Source organism: Dendropsophus ebraccatus, chromosome 5 (assembly GCF_027789765.1).
Source record: "Dendropsophus ebraccatus isolate aDenEbr1 chromosome 5, aDenEbr1.pat, whole genome shotgun sequence".
In the NCBI taxonomy this organism is placed as follows: Eukaryota; Metazoa; Chordata; class Amphibia; order Anura; family Hylidae; genus Dendropsophus; species Dendropsophus ebraccatus.
Genome location: NC_091458.1, coordinates 25,184,938 through 25,205,095, shown reverse-complemented (window position 1 = coordinate 25,205,095; position 20,158 = coordinate 25,184,938). Strand labels below are relative to the sequence as shown.

Below are 20,158 nucleotides of genomic sequence, written 5' to 3'. Positions count from 1 at the left end.
AGGAGAATTATTGGAGAATGTGAACCCTAGGGTAAAACAAAATGGGTACTACAGGGGCACTGACTTATTCCTCAGAGAACAAGAGGGCCTGGCTCAAAAACCCAGCATGCATTCTCTCTACCGATAGAAAGTGGATAGGTTTGTATAATGTGTATGTGCAGGCAGCACTTTCACTTTAAGACTGTCACAGGGACAGAATGGCGCCAACGCGGGGAAGCCATTAACGCTGTCTTTTTTTTTTAACCGCAGCCTGGTTCCTACCTATGTCATAGAGGGGCTATGGGGCGGTTCAAAAAAAGGACTGCGGCAACAGCTTCCCTGCGCTGGCGCCGTTCTATCCATGTGCAAATCTTAAAGCGAATGTACTGCTGGTACATTCGCTTTAAGCATCCTGTAAGGCAACTAGCTGCAGCAGGAGCCCTGCCCCGTTGCTTTATCAGTAGCAGGGGACAAGAATCACAAAGTCCCGCCTCTTATCTAAGCTCCACCCCCACAGAGTTTTACCTGAGTAAAGGCAAGGTCTTGAGTCTTCTTATGTACAATTATATCCTTCCTTTCTAGTTTTACTGTTCCTTTAAACAAGATATTGTTGCACAAAAGTACCCCGACCTCAGTGCAACATTGTGAGGGATGGATGCTTTCTTCTGAATACATGCCATGCATTATTTATTGACCATAGAAAAAAATATATCCATAGCTTGCGAACTACTTTCTTAAGCTCATGGTTGGATGACACCAGGGAGTCTCTCAAGGCTTTTATGGTAAAGACTTACATGTAACACTTAAAAGCAGCTATAATGTACTATATAATGACTAATATGACTAATAATGGATACACTCCATAAAGTGCTCCTGATGTGTAGTTGGGCACCATAGAGAAAACCGTTGTGAATATAACATTATCCCTACAGGTCATACATCTGTATTATTCAAGATGTCGCCTCTGGATGAACAAGATGGAAAATACAGAAAGAGTAACTGTGAAACAAGTAGATCACTGACCAAGTGGATCTTTCAATGAATGAGCCCAAATAAAGACTGTTCTTACTCTGGATTTATTACGAGAAGATGTGGCTCATCAAGAAAGTTTTACAGAGAGAAGAACCATAAACAAGTTGCTAGAGGCTAGAGAGCGAACTGAATCTAAAAAAACAAGATTTGTTCCGAACTTTGCAAAAAGTTTGGTTTGGTATAGAATCAAACTTTTTGAAAGTTCCAAGAAGCTCATAAAGATGGCGGCCGCACAATTTAATACGCATTAAAAACAAAAAAAAGGGGTATACGTATGGTGAGAGTTCCGGCCGGCACTAACTACAAGGTACACCCAATGTGGGAAACCCGGGACTGGAGTATATAGCACACAAACTGTATCCAAACCGTGGAGCGGCGGTGCAGAGACAAAAAAGGCAGGATAAATGAACAAGGATCAAGAAACAGAGTCTCGCACTCACCGGACTGAAGATGCAAGTGGTTTATTTCCGATACATCAGAGTAGGCTAGGCGGGGAGAGGGGAGATGGTGAAGCAGGTGTGTTCAGCAGGAGCAACAAAATGTTTCACGCCTACAGAGGCGCTTCGTCGGGCTAGGAACTAGGTTCCTAGCCCGACGAAGCGCCTCTGTAGGCGTGAAACATTTTGTTGCTCCTGCTGAACACACCTGCTTCACCATCTCCCCTCTCCCCGCCTAGCCTACTCTGATGTATCGGAAATAAACCACTTGCATCTTCAGTCCGGTGAGTGCGAGACTCTGTTTCTTGATCCTTGTTCAAAAAAAAGGGGTATGCTTACCTGTCTGCGTTCTCCTGGTGTCCTCCTACAGGCCTCCAGCTAAATGCAACCACCTCCAGCCAGCTCAGCCAATTACTGACTGAGATGGGACAGTGCTGCGGTCAGTGACTGGCTGAGTGGGCTGTCACTCTCACCTCAATCAGGAAGTGAAGGCGGGTGCACAGACATGTAAGTATGATGAGCAAACTTGCTGAACTGCACTGAAACAGCTAAACGCCTGCAATTGTTTGGGCGTCTTAGATCAGTTCATTTAAGGTTTGGTTCAGATGAACCCAAACTTTACTTCAAAGTTCGCTTTTGAAAAGTTCGCTCATCTCTTTTTTTGAAATGCCGCCCGGTTCCTGTGCACAGCGCTGGTCTTTTCGGAAACCCGCTGGCCTCCAGTGTGACAAAACCCCCTCTCCTCTTAGACGTGGCTCAATTGATTCTAATGGAGCTGCATGACAAAGGGGAGGGGAGGTAACATTTTGTGAGGTAACATATTTTTCATGATTTGGTTAGCAGTGATCTGCAAGCTGCCCAAGTTCTGTTGCACATCGCTTCTTGCATTTGAGATTGGTGCGTAGTATTGCCCAATCAGCCATTGAGCGTTCCCAACAGATGCACCGACTGGCTGAGCAGTCGGTGCATGTGGCGGCTCCAAACATAAGAGGCACTGTGCGATGGGCCCCTTTCCCTATATGACTATGGCCGTGTGAAGTTAAGTATAGGTAGATTGGGCAGCTGTTGCCACTGAAGATCATTCAGGAAACTCTTTGGGGGAATTCAATCTAAAAGTTGACAAGACCTATGAAAAGAAAAGGGTGAAGAACGACTATCCGCTTAATATACATATGCCCGTCTAGGCTTAAATAGTGACCCAATGAGTTGTTTTCTTATAACAGGGTACTAAATAATGTCTTCAAGGGAGTGTTTATGGACATCTAAAATGAAGGGCAAAGCCAACGATAGCGGAAGGATTCCACATAACAATCAGAACACAACTGGTGTAGGATAAAAGGTAAAAAATGGTATTTAGGTTGAATGATTCCCTGGGGATTGTTCCACCTAAGCTTGTAAGCACTACCTGCTCAGAAGCTGTCAAAGTGGAGCAATACTTTAAGTAGCATTTGTGCTCCCTTTAACAAATCGATTCTTTGTTAAGTAGCCTGGCAAGAATGATTTGTCCTCAAGCGGCTTCCATTAGGCTCCAATGTTGCGGCAGTAAACGTGATTTATCAAGCATGACCAACGGCTTGGTCATTCTCCCTAGACAACCTACTTCAAGGTTAAATTGATGTTGCGAACAGACACTGTTGTTAGGAGGGAAACGAATTATAAGCGGAGACAAAATCACTCTGCAAGTGAGGAATCAAACAGCCATGACACAGGTGGGAACCAGTAGTCGAGCCTATAAACATCGCTCTTCTTGGACGCTTTGTAGATTTCAGGTTGTGATTGGGGAAAAAAATTGTCTGCACTGTTCAGATACAGTTGACTCATGTGCTGGGCAAAAAGATAAGAGTCCAATTCTGCGAGAATAGTCTTCACAAGGATAAGAAAAGCACAAAACAGATGACTCCGAAAGGTCTGACTCCACATGACAGTCCATCTTCCTACCACGCAGAGAGCTCAGCGTCCAACCAAAGTGCCGAGACCAATCTGAAGATAGTTTATCTTTCGGTACCCAATGTTTTAATAATAAGCTCCTTCCATCTATACTGTAAGCTATGTTCAGGTTGGAAGCTACGGCTCCCGCATCACAAGTAGATTGGCTGGATGCGGGGTAAAGTCTTAGGCCGTCTTCTTATGAATGGTTTATATATTACTTTGTTTCTGCAGACAGGAGCTCGCTGACACCAATCTCTTCGGTAACCATTACTGATTACCCTTTTAACTTTTTGTACTGTGTTCTAGTCCTATGAATATAAAGACTGTCCTAGATGACCCTCTGTTCATCTGCTTGTTCTCGTCTTGAAAGCCTGCTCGGTTCCACCATTCCTGCCTCCCTCTAATATTAATCACCATCCCTACCATCACCAATGAATCCAGCCCTATTATATCCTCACAGCGCGCTCAGTTTCACCTACTTCTCATGACTTTCTTCTACTATTTCTCATGGATCTATCTCTCACCCTGTTTTCGAAACTTGCTTGGCTAAACCACTTTTGATCCTTCTTATAGTTCTCATAATCCACCATTGGACACGCTTTGCTACTCAACTGGTTTGGCTTTTGGCCACACAAGGGAGTGGAGTCTAAGTGCCCTCTGGGTCTTTATCCTTCATCCCGCTCCAGGATACGGAAGCTGGACATATGTGGCTAGAGTGGACCCGGTGTGGGCAGCAGCTGGATCGCAAGAACCAGACTTGGTGCAAGGCACTGGTGAACAGGCCAAGTATACGTGGCAAGGAGAGCCAGCGCAGTAACAGGGATGAGATGGGTATCATAGTCATACAGACAAAGAGTAAGGGCAGGTGACATCAGAGACAGATCTGACAATCTGACTCGGTAACAGGAGAGGCAAAAGCTACAGACAAGGGTGAGGGAGGAAGCATAATCCAAAGAACAGGGAATCACTAAATAGCAGACAGACGCCTTGACTTGGAATGCACAAATGCAATAACGCTCAGGCAGGAAGGAGCAGGCAGAGGTGGTTTAAATAGGTGCTGGCAGCTCTGGATTGGGAGATGGCAGTAGCAGGCTGAGACAAGCTGCCTCTATAAATCCAGAGCAGTTGGGTGCATGTGCATCCTAGTGGTTAGAGGTGTCACTGCAGCAGAATATGGAAGAAGATGCCAGGAGACAAAAGCAGCCTCAGGATGAGCATGGAGCAGAGCGGAGGAGCAAATAGGATGGTGCTGCCACTGGTAAGTCCTGTCTGGAAGTGCTACACATTGTTGCCTCTATGTTCTAATAATTCTTATAAATCCACCTTCTACAGTGAAGCCAACCTAATACTGTCTAAACAACTTACTTGGTGACCTCCGCCTCCACCTCGCACTAGCTTGTTTGCTTGAACAAAACCAAACAAAAGCCAAAAAGTCATACTTTGTCATGGAAACTTGCTCAGTTACACCACCTTAAACATCCTGTATTGGGCTACGTTTACTAGAAATGAGTGAAGTTGCTGAAAGTTTGGGTTCGCACAAACCTGAATGCTCGGCATTTGAATCCCACTGCCCAAAGAAGGTGACTGCATCCACCTTCTCAAGGCATCGGCATTCAAATGGTGATCATTCGGGTTTGTGTGAACCAGAACTTTTGGCATCTCTAATGTTTACATGTAAAAATGCCAACACCTGTATGCCAACATCTGAAAAGTCTTTAGACCCTTTCATTTGGCTATGGTGCTACAAGGTTTATAACTAGATTTGGGGGATGTTCTGCCATTCTTCTCTGCAGATCCTGTTAAGCTCTGTCACTGTGGATGTAGACTGTTGGTGGAAGCCAGTGCCAGGTCTCTCTAGAGATGTTCCATTGGGTTGTCAGGGTTCTGGCTGGGTACTTAAAGACATTCACAGAATTGTCACTAAGCTGCTACTGTGATGTCTTGGCAGTGCGCTTAAGGTCAACATTCCTGATATAACCTGGGTATACACACTGTATATAGTGATATGGAGCATGCTGGTATAACCTGGGTATCTCCTGTATATATTTATAAATGTACAGCTGGTATAACCTGGGTATCTCCTGTATATATGTACAAGTTATATATGTACTGGTATAAATTATACATCTCCTGTATATAGTCATATGGAGTGGCTAGTATAACCTGTGTATTTCCTGTATATAGTGATAGGTACCATGCTGGTATAACCTGGGTATCTCCTGTATATAGTGATATAAAGCATGCTGGTATAACCTGGGTATCTCCTGTATATAGGGTTATGAAGCATGCTGGTATAACCTGGGCATCTCCTGTATATAGTGATATGGAGCGTGCTGGTATAACCTGGGTATCTTCTTTATATAGTGATATGGAGCGTGCTGGTATCTACTGTATATAGGGATATGGAGCGTGCTGGTATAACCTGGGTATCTCCTGTATATAGTGATATGGAGCGTGCTGGTATAACCTGGGTATCTCCTGTATATAGTGATATGGAGCATGCTGGTATAACCTGGGTATCTTCTTTATATAGTGATATGGAGCGTGCTGGTATAACCTGGGTATCGACTGTATATAGGGATATGGAGCGTGCTGGTATAACCTGGGTATCTCCTGTATATAATTATGTTTGTAAAGCTGGTATAACCTGGGTATCTTCTGTATATAATTATGTATGTACAGATGGTATAACCTGGGTATCTCCTGTATATAGTGATATGGAGCATGCTGGTATAACCTTGGTATCTCCTGTATATAGGGATATGAAGCATGCTGGTATAACCCGCATATCTCCTGTATATAGTGATATGGAGGGTGCTGGTATAACCTGGGTATCTCCTGTATATAAATATACATGTACAGCTGGTATAACATGGGTATCTCCTGTATATAGTGATATGGAGTGTGCTGGTATAACCTGGGTATCTCCTGTATACAGTAATATGGAGCATGCTGGTATAACCTGGGTATCCCCTGTACACAGTGATATGGAGCTTGTTGGTATAACATGGGTATCTCCTGTATATAATTATATATGTACAGCTGGTATAACATGGGTATCTCCTGTATATAATTATATATGTACAGCTGGTATACGTTAGACATCAACAATTAAATACAGTATATGCGGAACCTAGGAAATAAATAGTGATATTCTTCAGCTTTGGTAAACAGAGTGTTAAGCTGGTTACACTATTGCAGCAGAGGGAGAGCTCCGGCACTCGGCAGCAGGGAGAGGAGCAGCTGTCTGGAGCTGATATCTGCCTGTCCTCGCCGCGCTGCCGCTGTGTGGGTGAAAATGCTAAAGAGGCTTCAAGAAAAAGCTGCATTTTTGTGTAAATCTCCTTGTTCCGTGACTGACATACTCTAACATATACAGAAATATAGATAAACAAATAGATATCAGATAGATGATTGATTGATTGATAGATAAATAATAAATTAGATAGTAGATAATAGATAGACACAAAATAAATAGACAGGAGATAGATAGATATGAGAGAAAGATATAGATAGGAGAAAGATATGAGATATATAGGAGATAGATAGATAGATAGATAGATAGATAGATAGATAGATAGGAGATAGATAGATAGATAGATAGATAGATAGATAGGAGATAGATAGATAGATAGATAGATAGATAGATAGGAGATAGATAGATAGATAGATAGGAGATAGATAGATAGATAGATAGGAGATAGATAGGAGATATAATAGATAGATAGATAGCAGATAGATAGATAGGAGATAGATAGATAGATAGGAGATAGATAGATAGATAGGAGATAGATAGATAGATAGGAGATAGATAGATAGATAGGATATAGATAGATAGATAGATAGATAGGAGATAGATAGATAGATAGATAGATAGATAGGAGATAGATAGATAGATAGATAGGAGAAAGATAGATAGATAGATAGATAGATAGATAGATAGATAGATAGATAGATAGGAGATAGATAGATAGATAGATAGATATAGATAGATAGATAGGGATAGATAGATAGGAGATAGATAGATAGATAATAGATAGGAGATAGATAGATAGATAGATAGATAGATAGATAGATAGATAGATAGATAGGAGATATACCGCGTTTACACAGAACGATTATCGTTTAAATTTTCGCGATATCGATAGCATTTGAGCAATAATCGTTCCATGTAAAAACAGCAAACGATCAAGTGACAAGCGAGAAATCGTTCATTTTGGTCTTTCAGCATGTTCTCAAATCGTCGTTGGTCGTTCACTAAAAATTCGCAGATCGCTTCGTGTAAACAGTCTTTCAAAGATTCCCCCCATGTGAAAGATGGGCTTAAGCGATCTCAAAAACGATCGCAATAACGATTTTTCTAACAATTTTTCTCCGTCTAAACACTTATCGTTAGAAAAACCAAATCGTTGCTTCAAAATCGTTAAACGATCGATTGGGCGAACTATCGCTCCGTGTAAACGCAGCAATAGAATGTATAATAAATTAGGATGTACTAAAGATCTTAGTCAGGATAGCTGGTGATGAATGGGTTTGATAAGTTACACCATATGGTTTAAGTTGCCGGACAACGAGATATGTAGATACGTATGTACACACATAGGGGGCGCTCTCGGCCTATGGTATAGCGCGTACATTATCTACTTCTGTGTAACTGCGATCATTGGTAAAACCATGGTTTGAATGTGGTTGCTAGGCAACATAAAGAGCCAGAACCAGCTGATTACACTAGGGGGCGCTACAGAAAGAAGAGAACAGTATAAATCTAATTAGACGATACGTGAGCAATTCCCATAGATTAGGGTTTTGCTGTAATCCAGGCGGCAGCATAAAGAATGATATAATACAGCTACAGATTTATGTGCGGTTGTAATCTCATAGAATTACACAGCCAGGCCGCTCATTAATAGCGGGGTGTGCAGGAAGATTGCCTGTAAACCTTCAGTATCTGAGGTATAAGCCAGTCCCCTGGTATTGTGCTGTTCCTACCAGCAGCTTATGTAAGTCAGTGGTCCATAAATAAATAATAGGCAGACGTACAGCGGCATCAAAGCGACGGCGTTCCTCCCCACCGATCACCGAGGCAGCAACGCTTCGCTCCGACCCAGCCTCATGTGTAATCGCTCTATCTCTGATGCTACCCTATAACTATATATAGTGACAGGAATCTGAGGCCGCCACAGAATCAGGCATACATTATAGCGTATTAGATAATGGCAGTACCTCTGTATATAGATGTATATAGGGGTCACCTTACCCCTCCCAATCCTCATGGCGACAGGCTAATAAAGTCAGAGCACTGTACTCTGTCTCTTTAGGTTCCATAATATCAAGTCTTAGGGCCCTATTACACGGGACGATTATCGTGCGAAAAATCGTTATATCGTTCGAATTTAAACGATCATCGTTCTGTGTAATTGCAGGCAACGATCGAAAAATCGTTCGTATGTCGTTGATTGTTGATTTAGATCTGAACCGTTAATTATTGTTAATCGTTCGCTGTAATTCCACATTCGTTCGCTCAAGTTCCGCATTTGTTCACTAATCGTTCAGTGTAATTGCACATCGTTCATTGTTTTGCTGGGATCAGAAGGAATAAACGATCATAGTAACGATTGTAACTAACGACCATCGTTCTGTGTAATAGGGTGAACAATTTCAGGTTAACGATAAACAATCTCGTTTGCGGTTGTTTATCCTTAGTTGTTAAAAACCGCTCCGGACCCTTGGCCACATCATGTGCCACCATATAGTCATACCTCCCAACCATCCCGGGATCCCACCCTGTCCTAATGTCCCTGACCTATCATCATAACAGATTTGTAAATTACCCATATTAAAAATATCAAGCCTTCTAGTACTTATCAGCTGCTGTATGTCCTGCAGAAAGTGGTGTATTCTTTTCAGTCTGACACAGTGCTCTCTGCTGCCACCTCTGTCCATGTCAGAAACTGTCCAGAGCAGGAGCAAATCCCCATGGAAAACCTATCCTGCTATGGACAGGGCCTGACATGGACAGAGGAGGCAGCAGAGAGCACTGAAGAGACTGTGAGACTGAAAAGAATACAGCACTTCCCACAGGACATCCAGCAGCTGATAAGTACTGTTAAACTTTTTTTTTATATAAAAGTAAACGGTATAACTTTCTGACACCAATTGGTTTAGGTTTTTATTTTTCCCTTTAAAAAGAATCAACATGTCTGGTTGTAGGTTAATAATCTACTCTCCCTTTATAGAGATTGCAGGGGGCGATCCACTACAAATAGAGTATAAGGGGCTGTAAGACAGCTGTGAAGATGTATAATATGTCGGCATCTTATACTGCGGGGTCGCATATCACACCATTGCTGTTTTGGTGGTAGATGTAGTTAAGATTTTCATCAGGGACGCAGGCCTTTTCAGCAAAGCCATAAATCATGTATAGAAAGACAGAGTAAACAAGGAGCAGACAGTAGGGAAAGTTCTGTGAAACCCGCAGACACACTCCTTCCAAGCAATTACTGGCTCAACTTTCCAAGGTCAGAGCATCTTATTAGCCCTGGATGTTGAAGCACGCACTTGTCTTGAATGCTGTCACTCGGACAAAAATTGCTATTCTTGTCATTATTGTTTTACTAATGAGAAACAAAAGCTGGCGAGACAGACACTATCCCCTGAAGAAGGCGGTGTACCGGAGTGACGGCCAGAATTCCCCATGAAAACCTTCACTTGCCTTCATGTATCAGGAAACCATCTCATTTATGTCCGTTCATTTACATTTGTCATCTGAGCAATTAAAGGAGAACCAACCGAAAATTTTGACACCAAATAAATTGAGCACCACTGCATGTACACACTGTTGTGGTGGTCACGTCTTTATATATCCTACCATCTCAGTCTACAGGATTTATAGTATGCAAAAGAACACTGCAGAGACACCATCACGAATCTCAACGTTAGTGAACTAGCCAGACCTTCCTCTGGGAAGGAACAACCAAGCCAAGGAATGTCTCCGATTAAGGAAACCACCTAAGCAAGGTATCCATCCACAGACAGCTGTTTCAGGGTTTTTGCCCTTCATCAGTGTGGAGTTGGTTTCTGGCTAGTGGGAGCAATGACTAGTACAGGATTTATAGTGTGAAACCTTCTCTATGCCACAACCTCCACATGATGCTGTTGGTCGTCTCTTGTTTTTGTAGGCCTTGCATTTAGCTCTTAATCGTGAGATTCATACTTGGTCATATCTGCCGTGAGGCGTGCTGAGTATCTTGCTTCAGACAGCTGAGAGAAAACATGATCGAATAGATTGGCCATAAATAGTCTTATGTTCCACACCCCTTCTTTCACCTCCCTTAGGGTCCTATTACATTGAGCAAATTTTAACGATTAAAGACTAACAATAAACGATCGCAAACGAGATTGTTTATCGTTAACCTGAAATCGTTCACCATATTACACAGATCGATAATCGTTAGTTACGATCGTTACTATGATCGTTATTGCGATCGTTACTATGATCGTTTATTCCTTCTGATCCCAGAAAAACAATGAACAATGTGCCATTACACTGGACGATTAGTGAAAAAACGCGGAACTTGAGCGAACGAACGTGGAAATACAGCGAACAATTAACGATAATTTTAGGTTCAGATCTAAATAAACGATCAACGACATACGAACAATTTTTCGATTGTTGCCTGCAATTACACAGAACGATTATCATTTAAGTTCGAACGATTTATCGATTTTTCGCACAATAATCGCCCCGTGTAATAGGGCCCTTAGGGTCCTTTTACACAGAGTGATTTTTAACGATTCAAGACTAACGATAAACGATCGCAGACAAGATTGTTTATCGTTTACCTGAAATCTTTCATCATAATCGTTAGTTACGATCGTTACTAGGATCGTTATTGCGATTGTTACTATGATCGTTTATTCCTTCTGATCCCAGCAAAACAATGAAGAATGTGCTATTACACGGAACGATTAGTGAAAAAACGCGGAACTTGAGCGAACGAATGTGGAATTACAGCGAACGATTAGCGCACGATTAACGATAATTTGAGGTTCAGACATACAGCCGATTGTTGCCTGCAATTACACAGAACGATTACCGTTTAAATTCGAACGATTTAACAATTTTTCGCATAATAATCGTCTCGTGTAATAGGGCCCTTATGCTGCGTTCACACGGCACGATTATCATTCAAATTTGTACGATAACGATGGAATTCAAACGATAATTGTATGTGTAAACGCAGCGAACGATCAAACGACGAGTGAGAAATCGTTCATTTTGATCTTACATATTCTTAAATCGTCATTCGCAAAAAATTCGCAGATCGTTCCGTGTAAACAGTCGTTCACCGATTTAACCTATGTGCGAGATAGGCGTAAGCGATCGCAAAACGATTTTTCCGTACGATATATCATTACGTCTAAACGCTGATCGTTATAAAAAAAAATCGTTAATCGTACGATCGGGGGAATTATCGCTCTGTGTAAATGCAGCATTTGTCTATTCTATTGAACCCATGATGAACAATATAGAATGAAAAGCGTTAACTTGGTATGAATATTATATAGAAGTATACGGTTCACTTTGCTGTCACTGTTATACGCTGCTTTACTTGGCAGTACAGGATAGACCAATAATATCACATTACAAGGGGTCTCATTCCTGGCACCCTTGAAGATCACCTTTGTACTTAGTAATGGCAGTGCTTAAGGGGTTATCCAGCGCTACAAAAACATGGCCACTTTTCCCCCTACTGTTGTCTCCAGTTCAGGTGTGGTTTGCAATTAACTCCATTTACTTCAATGGGACTGAGTTTCAAAACCCCACCCAATCTGGAGACAACAGTAGGGGGAAAGTGGCCGTGTTTTTGTAGTGCTGGATAACCCCTTTAGTATTAAAACTCATAGAGGATAATCCCATGTAGGTGAATGAAGTCAAGATGCAGTACCAGAAAAATCCAAAATCAAAAGGAAAACCATGAAGAGGACAAGTTGCTCTGTATTCCATGACCCCTTAAGAACCACATCATGTATACACTACAACCTCCAGAAGAAGTTGTTGGTGCTCTCTTTTTTGGCAGTACTTAGCATTAAATATTATATAGAAGTATACAGTTCACTTTGCTGTCACTGTTATACGCTGCTGTACTTGGCAGTACAGGATAGACCAATAATATCACATTACTAAGGGTGTAACTCCTGTCATCTCCGAAGATCACCTTTGTACTCAGTAATGGCAGTGCTTTGTATTACAGGGGTTATCCAGGAGTTAAAAAACATGGCCACTTATTTCCAGAGACATCACCTCTCTTGTCTCCAGTTTGGGTGCAAATTTTGCAACTCAGTTCCATTGAAGTGAATGGAGCCTAATTGCAAACCTCACCTGACCTGGTCACAAGAGTTGTCTTGTCTCTGGAAAGAAGTGGCCATGTTTTTCTAATGCTGGATAACCCCTTTTAGAGTTCACAGACGGATAATCTTATATAGATAAATGGAGCCAAGCTGCAGTACCAGACACATCCAATATCAAAAGGAAAACATGAAGGGGACACATTGCTCTGTATCCTATGACTAGAGATGAGTGAACCGGGTTCCAGTCGATCCGAACCCGAACGTTCGGCATTTGATTAGCTGGGGCTGCTGAACTTGGATAAAGCTCTAAGGTTGTCTGGAAAACATGGATACAGCCAATGACTAGATCCATGATTTCCACATAGCCTTAGGGCTTTATCCAAGTTCAGCAGCCACCGCTAATCAAATGCCGAAAGTTCGGGTTCGGATCGACTCGAGCATGCTCGAGATTCGCTCATCTCTATCTATGACCCCTTAAGAGCCACATCATGTATACACTACAACCTCCAGAAAAAGTTGTTGGTGCTCTCTTTTTTGGCAGTACTTAGCATTAAATATTATATAGAAGTATACAGTTCACTTTGCTGTCACTGTTATACGCTGCTTTACTTGGCAGTACAGAAGTTGCTCTGCGTCTCATACCCCTTCAGTTGGCTGATCGGCAGGCACACCAGTGGTTGGACCCCCACCAATCTGTTCTGATAGCCTATGACAGTGATAGGCTATCAATTCTCTAGTTCCAGAAAACCCTATTGTGTCATGATGTAGGCAATATTTTTTTAGGTGGTGCAACCCCTCAAACATCATATTGTTGTCCAGTTGGGATGCCCCACCACTAGTCCTGGCAGAGAGCCACTCTAGAACCAAGGCTCTAACTTTGGTGGACCTGACCCATCCAGGTATTAATCGGCCATTCTGGAGAGATTAAAAAACACCGGGGGTGCACATAGTGTGTTACTGCAAACTGGACATTTGAATAGAAATGGTGGCTTTGGAGCCGCTCACCTGGGGTTGGTCGTGCTACGAGACCGACACCGCCGATCGCATAATCAAATAGCCTATTGCAGCCAGTCCGCGGCCGGGAGATCCCGGTGGAGAATCAAAGGAAGGTAATGCTAGCTGGAGGTACAACCGTGCAGAAAGATCCGGGACTTTTGGTGGCGCTGACGGCATCAGATAAACATCACTCCTTCAAAAGGAATTACGCTTTTCAAGGCACAGCCTCTTCATCAGATTCGATTCGATTGATTTTACATCAAGTACTACTACTCCCATCATTGAAGGAGTGATGTTTATCTGATACCATCAGCGCCACCAAAAGTCCCGGATCTTTCTGCACGGTTGTACCTCCAGCTGGCATTACCTTCCTATGATCGGCCATTGGTCTTTTCAAAATGCCTCCACACCATGGACATCCCTTGTCAGGAATGTGTCTTCCTTACTAGCCTTTGTGATTGCAGCTCTGAAGTATAATACTGGTTGATTACAATAAGATAAGCATGCAATGTCTTACAAACAGTTAATCTCACAAGCTGGTTCTCGTCAGCTTAGTGGTATAAGAATCATCGATTAGTTGCGAGTACATCTCCTCTGCATTCGCTTCCCCCAATGACAATCAGCCGCCATCATTAGTATTTTAGGAACGTTATCTGGGATTAATGACATTTCTTCTATCTAGTTCGAAATTATCACTTCTGTCCTGACGAGAATTTTAATCAACAATTCCTCCTGGATACAAAATATCTGAAGCTCTTTTACCCCCTGCGGGATATAATCCAGCACTGAGCTCTGTGACTGATAGTGATGGAGGTGGCACTGCCAATGCTAAGTCTAATACATATTATAACAGCCATCCTGGCAACTGGTGCAAAGTTGGTATAGTAATCAGGGGCCCACATTGGTGGTACCCCCCCCCCCCCCACACACACACACACTAGTCAGACATTAGTGGCATATCCTAGTGAACAACTTTATAGCAGACTTGTCAGCAGCTATACAGGGTTAAAAATATGCTTGTGGCTAAATGGGTCTTATTCTTCCGGTCACATGTTGTCCTCCTAATTTATCACTTCCATGCTCGCTTACATATGTTTTTGATAGACAACTAATAGGCCACAAACAGGCATGGTGGCTGGGAATAAGAAGAAATGGGCTGACAAAACCTGGACTCTTGCCATGCTGGGGAACGCCCTCATGGCACTTGAGCCTCATTTACATATTAGAGAGCTCTGGCGGCGGCTTATTCCTTGTAAAACGAAAGGATCGGATAGTGAAAAACTAACACACTTGACCCATCTAGTCACTGACATCATCTGTTGGGGAAGAGTCAGGAGGCCACAACATACTTAGATGATTGGCTGAAGTTCGAGGGTTTGGACAACTTTTGTCTTAAGTGTTAAAAGGGGAACTCAGGTTAAGAAAAATTCAACCCTGTTCAATCCCCACCCATAATCTAAGCTTGTTTGTAATACATTTTTATTGCATAAACTGGTCCGTCTGTAGCACATCCTGACATCCTGTAGCACACCCTAAAGCTGCAGAAAATCCGCACTTCCTTGTCCACGTTGTCTTCACACCTTTGTCCTCCCCCTCCCTTCTGAGACAGGGGTCACATGATCTCTGTCTCTTCTGTTGCCAGGCAAGTTGTAACACCTGTTCTGTAACCCTGCCCACCACTGACATCACACAAGCTATGGGTGGGGAAATAACAGCCTCTCCTGAGTAGTATAGGGGAAAGGAGACCCTGTTGTTTCATCTGTCTCATTCTCTAACCCATCTATGTAGTAGATGAACAGATAGATAGATAGATAGATAGATAGATAGATAGATAGATAGATAGATAGATAGAGTGTTTACTGAGCAAAGAAAAAGTGGATGGAGCCAGTAGTGGGCAGATACTACAAGACGGCTGTCATTTGTGTCCTTCTAGTTGGCCCGTGTACAAGAGGGCATGTGTGGCCAATGACAATGGGACATCAGCAAAAAAGAGGTAGTTAGATATAGATAGATTGATCGATAAATAGATAGACAGATAACAGATAGATAGATAGATAGATATCATATAGATAGATATTAGATAGATAGATAGATAGATAGATAGATAGATAGATAGAATTTCTATCTATCAGCATACACATATAGATTGTTAACAAACCTAACAATAATTTAAGAACTAGATTTCGTATTGTCTGGTATTTGGCTCCTCACAGAATTGCCGATGAGAGGCCATGTCTCTGTCTCCTCTCTCACTGATCACCGCTGATTACTCATCTTGATGATACTCCAGAGGAATAAGAAGACATTTACTTACTAATGAATATTCCATCTGTTAAACCTGGAAATGATTTGTTACAAGGTCGAGGGTCTGTCGCTGCAGAACACATACAATGGACTAGAGTTAATTTGTTGAGCCAAGTCAGTAAGATGGCGGAGTAATCTGGGCCTTGAAGTGGCTGCTCCTTACAACACTGCTCCGACTTCTTATGATATATGCCCTGTCGTCCATGTGACTGTATAAGGACTGTGCGAGTGGTGGCTATAGAGTAACCACACTACTATTATTATGTTACATGTTGAGGTTTTAGTCCCCAGACAAGACAACCTAAGCTAATACAGACCCAGACCAGACCCCCTAAACTAAGACAGATCCCATGGATACTTACCTCTCCATGTTCCCACTATCCCCTTGGATATTCCACCCAAGAGATAAAAAACAAAATGCTTCCAAACCTAGCTGGTCTTGCCCAAGTTCTCCTGAGTATTTTGAGCCATCTTTTTAGCTGCCACCATTACCTATCCAGGAAACTACATTTCACAGCATGCATTGGATCTTAGAGCCCACTCCCATGTATCTGTCTTATCTTGTAGTATCTGCCCATCGCTGGCTCAATCTGCTACTGCTTTACAATGAAAACAAAATATCCATCTATCTACATGGATAGATTAGAAAGAGAGAGAGAAAGAGAGAGATAAAACAACTGTGTTTCCTTTCCCCCATACTGCTTTGGAGGCTGTCACTTTTCTGTTGTTTCCCCGCCTGTTGTTTCACTGATTGGCGTAATGTTAGTGTGGGCAGGTTTACAGATGAGGTGTTACAGCTTGCCTGGCAACAGAACAGAGATCATGTGACTTTGGTCTCAGAAGGGAGGGGGAGGACAGATGAGTGGAGACAGAGTGGACCAGGAAGTGAAGATTTTCTGCAGCTTCAGGTCATGTTCACACAACGTAAAACAACATCCGCTGTTTAACTCAATAATTTGGCCCATAATGCATTATAGGCCATAGGAACATTATTTTACACCTATAGAAGTCTGCCGGCTGCATGGGTGTGTGAATGAAAATAAATTATTCATTGACTTTCATTCACACTATGGCCATAAGAACGACCACACAGTGTGTAAACAGTCCCCGCCCAGATGACTAGTTGTTGCCCCTCTCCCGGCCTTGCACGCCTCGATATAAAACTCCTTGTAAAGCTACTGCTACAGCCGTGTCTAGTGGACTCAGGGAGCTGCACAGCAGATCTATACTGTGCTGCTGGGAACCATATCAGCACAAGCCTCCTGACTGGTTCCCTTTTATCCTCCACTTCCCTTTCCTTTATTTCCAGGGTTAATGTTCCTTTAAATGAGAGTAATAGAAGCCATATTTCCTCTACAGTACAGAGGCAGCCATCAGATATTACAAACAATTATTTTGCCAAAAGTGTAGACAAACATTCTGGATTCTCAAGATGTCTGTGTGGGAAAATACAGACAGCAGCCTCCTGCCAGGGGGTCTGAGATTATGTAAGCCGTTCCTTTGTCTCTCCATGTTCTGTCCCCGAAATCTCTTCACCTGCCACAGCCAACAGTATAAAGCACAACGCCAACATTTATTACATGTTTTAGATGCTTTTTTTATATATCTGGCTGGTAAACATATAAAAATTAAAGGGGTAATCCGAGATTAGAAAAAAACTGCGCCACCCCTGCCTTAAGGTTGTCTGTGGTATTACACCTCCATTCACTTAAAAAAAAAAACCCACACCTGAGGACAGGGGAGGTGCTTTGTCTGGCAGAAAGCGGACACGTTTTTCTAAGCCTGGACAATCCCTTTAAGGAATGAATCGCGTAGTAGACAGCGCTTTTCCATTTCATACAGACACCATATTTGCTTTTGGGTGATGGATGCCACAGTATAGAATTCATCATGTTTAACTGTTAAATGGATTTTTTTTTGTTTTTTTTTTACTATCATGTTATTATCTTTATGCACGGATTCCAACATTGTTTTGTTGCTTTAAAAATCACATTTTTATAGGACTGATCACAGCTCCTCTTTAAGTGGATGCCCTCACAGCCTACGTTGGCCCTTACAGTGGCATTCGTCCCCATATACGCTGTAAAGTCATTAATTTAAAGGGATTTTAAACTGTCTTGTAAATAAGGTTAATTTACCATCTTCAACTGACTGCTCTGTTGTCTTCATTGCCCAACTTTCTTTCTAGTGTACAACCTGTAACTTCTTGTTCCTGTTGTACACTCTAGTTGGGAATTCAGGCAATTCTATATCCCTCTCGGAACAGCTACACAACCCACCACAGCCACAGGAGCCTTTCATGGCTTTTCAATGTCATGACAAAGTTCACAGTGTATCCATTACCTGGAGTCTATATTAGGCTCCGTTCACACAGAGTAAAACTAGCGGAATTCTTCACCGCGGAATCCCGTCAGCCTTCGTGTCATACTGGCAGTCTATGGGAGGCTCTCGCGCCTCCTCTCTCCGCGCTGGAGAGTGGACTTGTCCATTCTTCCACGCTGAGAGTGGAGGCGAGCGAGCCTCCCAAAGACTGCCACTATTACATGGAGGCTGGCGGGAACTCCGCCAGTTTTACTCCGTGTAAACAGAGCCTTAGTCTCTAGCTATGCATCTAAGCCTCCACTTAATATATATCGGAAGGATCTAGCTGTCTATAGGTTGAAGGGGTTATCCAGGTTAAGAAAAAAAGCATAGCTACTTACTTGCAAAAACAGCGCCACTCTGTCTTCAGGATGCGGGTGGTATTACAATTCAGCTCCATTTATTCTTACGAATTTAAGCTGCCCACACCCAAACCGAGGACAGGAGTGGTGCTGTTTCTGGAAGAAAGTCATGTTTTTCTAAACCTGGATAAGGAGGCAAACAACTATGTTTCCACAGCAAAATCCTGAGCACTGTGGATCTACTGTGGCACTGTGACTCCACACTAAAGTCAGAATTCCCCACAGCATTATGACACTAAACTCAATCTGCTGCGGATTTGAAACCTGCACCGCACGTCAATTTCCGCGCTGATTTTTCTTTGCACATGTGGCTACAACCTACGGATTCTCCTCTTAATGATACATATAAGTGACAGGCTATCAGACTTTTTTTTAGAAACAATTACATTACGAACTGCTGAAAGCAATAGATGTAACTGGGCAATACTAGGGACACAGCGCCACCTGGTGGCTATCAAATCTAAAATAATAAGATGTCCATTTTATAGGATAACAAATACAGATATTAAGTATTTGTAGTAAATAATATAATAAAGAAGAAGGGAAGTGTTTAGTTTCTTCATCTATGCTTAGGGATATTGGTCGTTCACCTGTATCATACGGATCAGAGATGAGAAAATCTACAGTAGGAATAAGGCAAATCTCTGTGGGGCTTTGAAATCTGCTCCGCTCCCTGCCGCTCCTCCCTGGGTGCTGGGAAAAGATGGATCCAGTCCTGGGAAACTGGTCTGCACTTTGTGGCAGTGTTGCAGTGGCTGATGGGGGAAGATCCGCTAGGGAAGACATCTCACGATCTGACTTGTTGCATTAGTGATATCCTATTACAGCACCGCACTGCTATCAGGGAGTGTATACACCCGCAGCAATGGGACCTCTGGGGGAGATTTATCAGACACGGTATAAAGTGAAACTGGCTCAGTTGCCCCTAGCAACCAATCAGATTCCACCTTTCATTTTCAAAAGAGTCTGTGAGGAATGAAAGGTGGAATCTGATTGGTTGCTAGGGGCAACTGAGACAGTTTCACTTTACAGCATGTTTGATAAATCTCCCCCTCTGTCTTTAAAGGGGTTATCCAGTGCTACAAAAACATGGCCACTTTCTTCCAGAGACAGCCCCACTCTTGTCTCTAGCTTAGGTTTAGGTGCAGGTTTTGCTGCTCAGTTCCATTAAAGTGGATGGAGCTTAACTGCAAACTGTACCTGAACTGGAGACAAGAGTCGTGTTGTCTCTGAAAGAAAGTGGCCATGTTTTTGTAGCACTGGATAACCCCTTTAACCCATATAGTGGATGTCAAGCAAAAATGGGTCCTCTATAAGGTCACATCGATGGCTGCACATGGCGGCTTCCTATACACAATTACCAGGCATTGGATTTCTATCATTTCTGCTTGTGATCACTGACACAGA

General features: G+C 42.6%; 1 protein-coding gene across 3 annotated transcripts in view; it reads right to left on the bottom strand.

Moving 5' to 3' along the window:
* Positions 1–20,158, bottom strand: part of DLG2 (discs large MAGUK scaffold protein 2) — an 818,767-nt gene that overhangs the window by 774,397 nt on the left and 24,212 nt on the right. For 2 of the 3 annotated variants that reach the window (XM_069969702.1, XM_069969703.1), the window contains exon 1: positions 19,342–19,620. The exons of the other annotated variant lie outside the window; for it this stretch is intronic. In XM_069969702.1, coding sequence (XP_069825803.1) covers positions 19,342–19,537 — 196 coding nt within the window. In that variant the 5' untranslated portion in view covers positions 19,538–19,620. Of the gene's footprint in view, positions 1–19,341; positions 19,621–20,158 lie in introns of those variants that run through there. 3 annotated transcript variants of the gene reach the window in all.